The sequence below is a fragment of the Carassius auratus genome, chromosome 25 (genome assembly GCF_003368295.1).
Source record: "Carassius auratus strain Wakin chromosome 25, ASM336829v1, whole genome shotgun sequence".
NCBI lineage: Eukaryota > Metazoa > Chordata > Actinopteri > Cypriniformes > Cyprinidae > Carassius > Carassius auratus.
This window is the reverse complement of record NC_039267.1, coordinates 9,215,116-9,226,660: the sequence shown is the minus strand read 5'-3', so window position 1 is coordinate 9,226,660 and position 11,545 is coordinate 9,215,116. Positions and strand designations below refer to the sequence as shown.

The 11,545-nt window shown below is 35.4% G+C and overlaps 1 protein-coding gene across 1 annotated transcript in view; it reads right to left on the bottom strand.

Moving 5' to 3' along the window:
* Window positions 1-2,694: 2,694 nt before the first annotated feature.
* Window positions 2,695-11,545, bottom strand: part of LOC113042834 (mucin-2-like) — a 28,128-nt gene continuing 19,277 nt past the window's right edge. Inside the window, exons 29-47 of the mRNA XM_026201829.1 lie at window positions 8,477-10,830; window positions 8,170-8,300; window positions 7,734-7,908; window positions 7,361-7,596; window positions 7,001-7,184; window positions 6,645-6,831; window positions 6,189-6,373; window positions 6,011-6,080; window positions 5,790-5,920; window positions 5,657-5,688; window positions 5,387-5,534; window positions 5,142-5,234; window positions 4,648-4,688; window positions 4,386-4,505; window positions 4,164-4,262; window positions 3,959-4,078; window positions 3,527-3,566; window positions 3,285-3,402; window positions 2,695-3,106 (exon numbers count right to left, since the gene is read on the bottom strand). Coding sequence (XP_026057614.1) covers window positions 2,926-3,106; window positions 3,285-3,402; window positions 3,527-3,566; window positions 3,959-4,078; window positions 4,164-4,262; window positions 4,386-4,505; window positions 4,648-4,688; window positions 5,142-5,234; window positions 5,387-5,534; window positions 5,657-5,688; window positions 5,790-5,920; window positions 6,011-6,080; window positions 6,189-6,373; window positions 6,645-6,831; window positions 7,001-7,184; window positions 7,361-7,596; window positions 7,734-7,908; window positions 8,170-8,300; window positions 8,477-10,830 — 4,645 coding nt within the window. The 3' untranslated portion in view covers window positions 2,695-2,925. The remainder of the gene's footprint in view (window positions 3,107-3,284; window positions 3,403-3,526; window positions 3,567-3,958; window positions 4,079-4,163; window positions 4,263-4,385; window positions 4,506-4,647; window positions 4,689-5,141; window positions 5,235-5,386; window positions 5,535-5,656; window positions 5,689-5,789; window positions 5,921-6,010; window positions 6,081-6,188; window positions 6,374-6,644; window positions 6,832-7,000; window positions 7,185-7,360; window positions 7,597-7,733; window positions 7,909-8,169; window positions 8,301-8,476; window positions 10,831-11,545) is intronic.

Below are 11,545 nucleotides of genomic sequence, written 5' to 3'. Positions count from 1 at the left end.
TTAGTAAAACACAGCAGGTTGCATGGAAAAAATCAAAATGGCAGACAAGCAATAGAACACTGAGTATCATTCAGTGCTCTTTGACAAAAACAGGTGTTCTGTGCTTCCATGATAAACATTTTTCAAGCTTGAAGTACCACCTTCATGTTTAGTTTCTTTTTGATTCATTTTGTTTACTTCATAGGTTAAAATGTGATTAATTAGATTTAACATGTTCCGTCAACTAACCCTTGCATCTTAAATCAATACAATGACATAATCCAAAGGCAAATAGGAGCAGTACTTGATTCAATAGCCTTTCAGCAGAGTTGTGTACTCAGAGCTTCATCTCGCCCAGTTTGACATGTTTGAGGGGTTAATTCTTTGAAACCTTTTATGACTGTAGATCTTTCTGGATGCAACAGCAAACATATGGTAAGTATTTAAATGTGTAAACTTTGTCTTTTCTATTCTCACTGTTTGCGAAGTATCAGAGTCCTCGTACTGAAGGTTGAATTTGACATCGTGTTAAAGTACGTTAATAGCAATATTAAATTATTCAAAAAGTCCCTTAAATGACAGACTATGCTTTTTGGTCAAAATAATTGGTGTGTGTTGGCATTACATATCTGAAAAAGAATTTGATATGCATTTACCATAATACATGACCATGGACCACAAAACCAAATATAAATAAAATAAATAAGCTTTCCATTGATGTGTGGCTTGTTAGGACAGGACAATATTTGGCTGTGATACAACTATTTCAAATCTGGAATCTGAGGGTGCAAAAAAAAAAAAAAAAAGAAATTCTAAATATTAAGAAAATCACTTTTACAGCTGTCTAAATGAAGTCCTTAGAAATGCATATTACTTATTAAAAATGAAGTTTTATATATATTTATGGTAGGGAATTTACATAATATATGTAACATGATCTTTACTTGGGCCCAATCTCAGTTCTATTTTATACCCCATTCCCCAGGGGTGAAATATTCCCTTAAGAATTGGCACACCGCTACTATACTGCTACTTACACGTCATCATACGTCATCCAGCTCCTACAATTAATACGCCTATACTGGTGTGCTTGTGTCTTTAGAGCCTCCCTGTTCTATATTAATAGGCTGCTTACTGACAAACACACATATTGAAGAATGTGCAGCTCACAGCTCAAGGAGCAAAGAAAATGGTCAATGCTGTCCCATGATATTAATATCAGATTAAATACTGAATCACTACATTATATTTTCCAGCAACGAGAGCATAAAATCTCGCTTACACACAACTTCCATCTCTCTCTGTCTTTGTATCTCTCTTTCAATTTGGCAATATTTGAGAAAAGGATTTAGCTATTTCTAATTATTGCACTGTACAAACTAAAGGGTGCCCCAGATATCCTTTTATATATTTTAGGAACTTAAAAATGTATGAACCTCTTAATACGGTTCCTGGAGGAACCATGGGATCCTCGAATCACTTTGTTTCTGATGTTCTGGAGTCACTCTTTCATTACATTGAGACCTCAAAGTGCTCTGGAGGTTCCTGGAGGTACTCATTTAAAAAAAAAAAAGGGTTATTGTAAGATCTGTTAGCATTAAAGTGGTTCCTGGAAGATCTCACTTGTAAAAAACAGCATCTGGAAGAACCCAAATATTCATTTGACAAAAGTGTAATATGACTGATTATTATTACTATTAATATTTACTTTACTTTTGTGGCACTTGCCATGTGAAAACATTTTTTTTTTTAAATTGCATGATTAGTAAAGAATAAATTGTCACACTTGTCTTGTTCACAGTCAGAATTGGCCCCCATAACATAAATAAATAAATGAATGAATAAATAAAAATATCTAGAAATCAGTCACAGTATATCCAACTAAAATTCTAAAATAATTTCTGAAATCACAAGAGCGATTTCAAAAAAAAAAAAAAAAAAAAGTAACGGAAAGCCAAAATGATATATCAGTCCTCTATACACTGAACAAAATGAAACAGTTAAAAAATCATAAATATTTGTGGATTAATGCTTATTGGAGACACAAACCGTTTCAAACGATTCAGTTCGATTTGGTGAACTGGAACAAGAAGAACTGGTTAAATCAAATGATTCGTTCGCGAACCGAATATCCCTACACTTGAACACGCTCACAACAGACCCGGAAGAGAAGACAATGCTGAATAAAGTCGTAGTTTTTGCTATTTTTGGACCAAAATGTATTTTCGATGCTTCAAAAATTTTTAACTGACCCTCTGATGTCACATGGACTACTTTCATGATGTTTTTCTTACCTTTCTGGACATGGACAGTATACCGTACACACAGCTTCAATGGAGGGACTGAGAGCTCTCGGACTAAATCTAAAATATCTTAAACTGTGTTCCGAAGATAAACGGAGGTCTTACTGGTTTGGAACGACATGAGGGTGAATCATTAATGACATAATTTTCAATTTTGGATGAACTATCCCTTTAATTTTAATTCATAAACAATTGTGCATTCTTTATGTTTGTTCATAAACTTTGAAGTTTAATTGAAATTACATGAAACATTAAAAAAAACAAAAAATAAACATATAAGCCTATGTAGGAAAAAATATTAACCAAGATGGCGTCAAAGTAATGTGTAATCTTAGCTAATGCGTGCTGGTGTCAGTTTCTATTTCCTTTGAAAAATCATTTTGGGAGAAAGAAAAAAAAGTCCATTATACTGTTTTTTTTTTGCCATTTATTTTGCTTTATTATAGTCAGCACTCATTTCACAAGAAGAAAATCATTTTATTTTGCATTGCTAAAGAAGAAACAAAATACCCTGAAAATGCCCTGAGAGATAATAGTTATAGAACAGAAAGCTGAATGGTCCCATCATTCACCAATATATGCATAGTATTTAGCAATTTATCTGGAATTGTAGCAGTATAGCATACACACTGAATGGGATCTTTTATCCACTAGTCTTCTGGTTTTCACATGCTATTGGAGTGCATTTGCAGCTCTCTATGTAGACGTAGTCATGATCGATCACACGGTCATCAGAACACTTCAGCTGCACTTTTTTAACGCTGGTTTTCATCTCCCGACAGCAAGAACAGCTGTGCATCATGATGTTGGCTCCCATTGAATACCTATGTGGATTTCCAAGAAAAACACCAGTCAGTTAAGCACAAAAACAATTTCTTATATACAATTCTGTGTTAAAGTTGTAATATAGCCCTGTTTACAGCTGGAATGAACAATCATTCAATATGAGTATATGTAAGTATGAAGTATATTTCACAAGAAATCATGTCGGGGTGCTCTCACATTGATTCTGTGTCACAGTGGCCACTGCAGGAAGTCACTTCTATGGGATGGATGGACTTGCAGTCATTTAAAGTAACATCTGTGGTGTTCTTCACACGAACACAGTTCCTGAGCTCACCTGAGATATTAGAGGTAATAGGAGATAATATAAATATATATATTTTTAAAAATTGTAAATACTGGGACAAGTTTATAAAAAGCAGGACCATAAAGAAGTTTTGAACAAGGAAACAATTTCTTACAAGTATTGCAACATTCATCTGCATCAAGTGTCAGTGTTCCCTGTAAAGACAAATAGGGCTTTGTTTAAATATCATATTCATAATTAAAGGGATAGTTCACTCAAAATGTCTGTTGTTCAAAACCTGTGTAATTATGATAAAGCAAAATATTATTCAAATGGTTTTGTCTGTAAAAAGGCAACAGGGTTCAAAACAACATCGAAATATCTTCTTTTGTGTTCCACAGATGAAATATTCATGCAGGTTTGGAACAACACGAGGATGAGTAAATGTTGACAGAACTTACACCACCTTATAAGTGGAATTATTTAGGCACTACAGATGGAAGAAGAAAAAAAAACCTACATGCATATACCTTTTAGTGTGGGAAGACAGAAACAAACAGAACAAGTGCGTCATGTTTGGAACTTGAGCTAAAGATGTTAAACTCACAGGCACACACTCATCTGGATTGAACTCTGGACAGGTTGCTATGGTCTTCTCTATCATGAATGTGTCATTCATTTGTTGACAGATCACAGTCTCACACTTGTAGTTGTACGTGTCTCCAGTCTACAAAAAAATACAAATAAGTAAAATATATAGCTGAACAGATAATGTGAACTGAATGTGTGAAGAAAAGTTTGAGAACATGCACCTTGAGAATATGTGTGGTGTTGTCTGGCGCCGTATAAAAACAGCTATTTTGCTGGCATGTTTGACAGCATTCTCCTTCTTCTTGGACAGGCACAAATCCCTTGGAGTACAAAAAAAAACAACAATTTTATAATTTTGATGTTTAAATACTTTAGATGTTTATAAATTGAGTTGTATGAATGAATTGATGTAATGGTTCACAAGAATAAATAGTAATTATTACATCAGGGCAAGGTTCACAGGCGATAGAAGCGCACGTGACGACATGTAGTTGGGTATTTGGATCTTTATCCATTAGACAGTTACATTCGATGCAGGGATCTGTGGGGATTTGAACTCCAGGCTAGAAGCAAAAATAGATTATCCAATCAGAAAATTGTCAAATACTAACACTATTTAAGAGTTTTATCTTGTGTTCCCTTTTAAATATCAGGATTTGCCCAAATTAACTTTATTAGTTTAAACAAATGAACCCAGTAGCTTACCTGGTACTCAGTGTTATTGTACACACATACATCTTTGGGCACTGAAAATCATAAAAATCAGTTTTATGAGCCATAAAGCCAGTTCAATAATAATTTATGCTACTTTAGTCAATTTAAAGAAAAGGTGTAATTTGTGTAATGCAGTTCATTTTTTATGTCTGTCACATATCTTGATAAAATATAAAACTTACAATGTGTAAAGATAGAAATCATATCAGTTAGCCTTTTGAATAATTACACTTGCTATCTTTGCCATGTAAAAAATTAGACAATTTCATATTCCAGATTTTCTTCAGATTTCATTTTTATATAAATACATTAGATTTCAACATGGACTCAATAGGTACTGCCTGATAGGAATAGGACTTACAATATATATATATATATATATATATATATATATATATATATATATATATATATATTATTATTATTTTTTGTAGGACAGCTAATTGTTTATCAATTAAATCTACAGAATAATATGTGAGACTTACCACAGGGTGGACAGCAACTGTCTTCAGATTTATTTGCTGCCAACGTATATCCCACAGCACACTTCTTCTGAAGACACAGCTCGACATCACACACTGAATGGGTTGAGAAATGGGGATTCTTATAAATAATTTTTGAATGCATTTATGTAGGTATAGTTCAATAGTGGCAGTAACTGTGAATCATTTATTTGCTTCAGATTCATTATTTTGCTTGTAATGTTCAAGCAAGTTTAGTCTTGACTCACCGCAGGTTAGGCAGCAGTTTTCAATTATTTTCTTTTGTTCTGGTCCACAGGACTTTTCAGCCGGACACCCGACAGGCACAGTTTTAATACCAAAGGTCTCATTGGAGCATGTGTACTCATGACAGTCCATGGTCCATGTATCCCCAGGCTGCAGGAAGAAAAACAAGTAGATGATGGTTAGGAATTTGTGATGATTGTAAATAGCAGATGCTAATTGAAATATTTTGAATCACACTAAATATCTTTTCTATTTTTTTTGCCTATACATACCTGTCTAGGTAATCCATCAGGGCCAATGCAATCTACATGGAGGGAATGAAAAAGAAATCAGTGGAAATAAGACGTGTGCATTTAACAGAGAAAATAAGGAAGAATGGTAAGTAAATAAAGCAACATGTCTTACCACAATAAGATGTACAGGCATCTATCGTTGAACTAACTCGATATTTGTCATCAGGACAGTAACAGCCTTCCGTAAATGTTTGATGACAGTTATTGTTTTGACAGTCTTTCTCCACAAACATATCGTTGTACCTAGTTGAGTAAGCACATCAGATAATGAAGTATTTTAGCTGCAACACTTACTAAGGACTGTTGTTTTGTAGATATGAGATGTAAGCTTACCTTGTACTGCAGGTTTTTTCAACTTTAGGACCACATCCCTTATAGACTTTGTGACTGGGGCACTTGTATTCTGTTAAAGAAGTCAATAACAATTACATATCAGGGTCCTCTTGAGTACAACATACTGTATTTTAAAAACACCCCAAAACACTCAAAAGGTAATGTTCATTTTGCTTACCACACTTTTTGGTGAGTTCATTTGATGTTCTCCACTCCACACAGATACCCTGTTTGCCACATAGCAGAGCGTATGCCTCCAGACTGGTACAACCAATAGAGCTGTTTCCCATGTGGCACACATCATATTTGCATGCTTCATAATAACTTTCATAAGGAACGACCCCATGGCATTCCATGAACATACTGTGGAGAAACATATACTCAATCTGACTTTTGATTTCAGGCATCCTAAATAGACAGTACAGCCAAAAATTTCACCATGATGTTCTTTCAAACCTGTATGACTTTGTTTATTCTATTTTTGTACCAAATAAAGAAAGTCAAACACATTTGGAACAACTTGAGGGTAAGTAAATGGTGACAGTTTACTTGCATTTACCTTTAAAAGGGAAAAACGCTTTGTAATAATCAGTGCTACAAACATAAGTGATTAACATATTTTTATTTTCCTTACTCGCTCTTGATGAGATCACAAATGGTCGGATTGCATGTAGATGGAGTTGGATGTGTAGGTGGAGATTGAGTTGGAGGTATTTTGCATCCTGGGGGGACCATCCAAAGCTCTGCCATGTTCACACATGATTGATCAATTTGTCCATCGGGACGTCTGCAGTCATTTGTACGGTTGTTGTCACAAACCCCTAAAAAATGTAGTTTAATTATACAGTAGTTCATCTGAATTAAGTGAGCAAGAAATGGACAATTCAAAGTAAATTTTATATTAACAATCAGGTAGAGGTAGTTTTTTTTTTCACTGGTAAATGTAAAATGAAACAGTACTCTCACGGATATTCTCCAATATGTACTCACCGCACTGTCCCTCTGTATTACCATGGAAGTATGAGAATGGGAGATTGATCTCAAAGCCTTGATGATTCACAGTAATGTCAACTTTGATTTCAGTGATGTTCACAATTACTGCCATGCCAGAGGTGATGATGAAGAAGTCATTATTCATATAAGTTAGTTGCTTTAATTCATCATTAACGTAGACCTGAGGGAAACAATGTCTTTCTGTGTTATGACAATTATGCTCTAAAGTACGATGTGTTGTTTTGCAAAGTTGCGTGATTTGAAATGAAATTTGAAGTACTTTTGTATACAATTAATTAGAATTTTGCTTGTTTTTCAGAAATCTATAAATGTTTTTGCTTTAGTCCTATTACTTACCTGGACCTCTTTAGTGTTGCTTGTCAGCTTTATTTTATAGGATTTGTAGTTTACAACCACATACTCAGGGCAAGCAAGATTATTTTTAACATCACAATAATAGTTTTTAACATGGACACTGATATTGTATTTTGGGATGATTTCTTGGAACAAAACGTAAGTGCAGTTTCCTTGGAAAGCATAGTAGGTTCCATCAAAAGTTTGGTAATGTGGGTCACCCCAGCCACTACATTTACCTGCAAAAACAATTTACAAAAAAAGTAAATATAAGGTACTGGCAAGGACAGTTGTTGTCGTTTTAATATTATTGAAATTTACTTAAATATGAATATTTCATATTAATGGAATGTCCATGAACATGAATTACACTCACATTCACACTCATACTTAGAACAGCAGCCATTGTTGTAGGGCACCTTCTTAGCTTTAATTCCATTGCTACATTTAGGTATGACATTATCAGATATGCCACATTGTAGAGGTGTTGATGTGACACTGCCGTTTTTGCATGTGTTGTTTTTGCAGTTTTCAATCCAGGATTCCAAATGCTGTATGGCACAATTGGATTGATAAGCAGAACAATCAAGAAATGAATTAAATTCATTCGTTTCAAATATCTTTTTTTCCCTTAACAATTAATACTCTAGACATCTAGTAGTTATACAATACATAATGAATGTAGTGTTATTTAACTACACATTATATCAAATAACCATTAAAAGCTATTTTTGTATTTTTTATTTTAAAAAATCATGCAGAATATTTTTTAAAACATTACAGCATAAGTGTACAGCTAATTATTAAATTACCTTTCTGTTGAATTCTTTGCAGTCTCTTGGTAATTTGCATGGCTGAGAAACTATATCTATACCACAGGAGGAGTTGCATTTGGCAGTGAAGCACCAACCTGCTTGATCTGTTTTATTGTAGATTATTGACCCTACAATTACAATAAAAGGATGTGCAAAGGAGGTAAACAACAAGAGAGATTTTTATCATGAATGCAACTTGAATGTAATGTAGGGTCAAGGAAATGTATACATGTACAATGATTTAAAAAACTGTAAAGTTGGAAAACTGTAAGGTTTGGGAAATTATTGTTAAAGTGACTCTCACCTGGTGAGTATACTGCTGTTAAATATGGGCATTGACACTGGTGTACTGTGTTATTTCTGGTGGTATTGGGAGTAACTCCTGTAACCACATGTATCCCTGTTGTAGTAGTAAAGATTCTTGTAGATGTCTTTGTTGATGTGGGTGTTGTTGTGCCAGTAGTTGTACTAGTTGTAGATGATGTTTCTGATGATGTAGGTGTCATTGTTACAGTAGATGGTGTGATAGTATTGGTTGTGTATGTTGATGTAGGTGTTGTAACAGTTGTAGGTAACGTCTCTGTTGAAGTAGGTGTCGAAGTTCCAATAGTTGTAGTAGTGGATGTGATTGTGGAGGGTGTTTCTGTTGATGTAGGTGTTGATGTGGGAGTTGTTGTTATAGCAGTAGTTGTACTAATTGTAGATGGTGTTTCTGTTGATGTAGGTGTCAATGTTCCAGTAATTGGTGTAGAAGTTGATGTGATTGTAGATGGTGTTCCTGTTGATGTAGGTGTTATTGTAACAGTTGTTGGGGATGTTTCTGTTGATGTAGGTGTTGATGTGGGAGTTGTTGTTGTAGCAGTAGTTGTACTAATTGTAGATGGTGTTTCTGTTGATGTAGGTGTCAATGTTCCAGTAATTGGTGTAGAAGTGGATGTGATTGTGGATGGTGTTCCTGTTGATGTAGGTGTTATTGTAACAGTTGTAGGGGATGTTTCTGTTGATGTATGTGTTGATGTTGGAGTTGTTGTTGTAGCAGTAGTTGTACTAATTGTAGATGGTGTTTCTGTTGATGTGGGAGTTGTTGTTGTAGCGGTAGTTGTACTAATTGTAGATGGTGTTTCTGTTGATGTAGGTGTAATTGTAACAGTTGTAGGTGTTGATGTTACAGTAGTTGTTGAGGTTGTTGATGTTAGTGTACTTGGAGATGTTGTAGGAGTGCAATAGTCTTCTGGTTTACAACATTTTACACGTATTTCATAATTATAACAAAGTGGTGGAATGCTATTTGCATTGTCTTCGTTTGAACATGACAGTCCAAATGATGTATTACAATAAACTGTTTGTCCCAAATCTTGCAGGGACTTTTGGGGATAATTTACTGCCCTGCATTCAATTTCTTCAGGGCTCTGACAGATAATCTTTTTTGACTTCCACAATGCATCTATGGGTTCAGTTTCGAATCCTTCTGCCTCTGTACTGGGTGTGTTGCCGTCAGTCCAATCTGACCATGTGCATTTAGGAGTACAGATGGGAGTTGTTTTTGTTGTAGCAGTAGTTGAGCTAATTGTAGATGGTGTTACTGTTGATATAGTTGATGTTTCTGTTGACGTAGGTGTCGATGTTCCAGTAGATGGTGTAGTAGTGGATGTTATTGTGGATGGTGTTCCTGTGGATGTAGGTGTTATTGTAACAGTTGTCTCTGATGTTTCTGTTGATGTGGGAGATGTTGTTGTAGCAGTAGTTGTACTAATTGTAGATGATGTTTCTGATGATGTAGGTGTCATTGTTACAGTAGATGGTGTGATAGTATTGGTTGTGTATGTTGATGTAGGTGTTGTAACAGTTGTAGGTAACGTCTCTGTTGAAGTAGGTGTCGAAGTTCCAATAGTTGTAGTAGTGGATGTGATTGTGGAGGGTGTTTCTGTTGATGTAGGTGTTGATGTGGGAGTTGTAGTTGTAGCAGTAGTTGTACTAATTGTAGATGGTGTTTCTGTTGATGTAGGTGTTGATGTGGGAGTTGTTGTTGTAGCAGTAGTTGTACTAATTGTAGATGGTGTTTCTGTTGATGTAGGTGTAATTGTAACAGTTGTAGGTGTTGATGTTACAGTAGTTGTTGAGGTAGTTGATGTTAGTGTACTTGGGGATGTTGTAGGAGTACAATAGTCTTCTGGTCTACAACATTTTACACGTATTTCATAATTATAACAAAGTGGTGGAATGCTATTTGCATTGTCTTCATTTGAACATGACAGTCCAAATGATGTATTACAATAAACTGTTTGTCCCAAATCTTGCAGGGACTTTTGGGGATAATTTACTGCCCTGCATTCAATTTCTTCAGGGCTCTGACAGGCAATCTTTTTTGAATTCCACAATGCATCTATGGGTTCAGTTTCGAATCCTTCTGGCTCTGTACTGGGTGTGTTGCCGTCAGTCCAATCTGACCATGTGCATTTAGGAGTACAGATGGGAGTTGTTTTTGTTGTAGCAGTAGTTGAGCTAATTGTAGATGGTGTTACTGTTGATATAGTTGATGTTTCTGTTGACGTAGGTGTCGATGTTCCAGTAGTTGGTGTAGTAGTGGATGTTATTGTGGATGGTGTTCCTGTGGATGTAGGTGTTATTGTAACAGTTGTCTCTGATGTTTCTGTTGATGTGGGAGATGTTGTTGTAGCAGTAGTTGTACTAATTGTAGATGGTGTTATTGTTGATGAAGGTGATGTTTCTGTTGACGTAGGTGCAGATGTTCCAATAGTTGGTGTAATAGTGGATGTGATTGTGGATGGTGTTCCTGTTGATGTAGGTGTTGATGTGGGATTTGTAGTTGTAGCAGTAGTTGTACTAATTGTAGATGGTGTTTCTGTTGATGTAGGTGTCGATGTGGGAGTTGTTGTTGTAGCAGTAGTTGTACTGATTGTAGATGGTGTTTCTGTTGATGTAGGTGTAATTGTAACAGTTGTAGGTGTTGATGTTACAGTAGTTGTTGAGGTAGTTGATGTTAGTGTAATTGGGGATGTTGTAGGAGTACAATAGTCTTCTGGTCTACAACATTTTACACGTATTTCATAATTATAACAAAGTGGTGGAATGCTATTTGCATTGTCTTCATTTGAACATGACAGTCCAAATGATGTATTACAATAAACTGTCTGTCCCAAATCTTGCAGGGACTTTTGGGGATAATTTACTGCCCTGCATTCAATTTCTTCAGGGCTCTGACAGGCAATCTTTTTTGAATTCCACAATGCATCTATGGGTTCAGTTTCGAATCCTTCTGGCTCTGTACTGGGTGTGTTGCCGTCAGTCCAATCTGACCATATGCATTTAGGAGTACAGACGGGAGTTGTTGTTGTTGTAGCAGTAGTTGTGC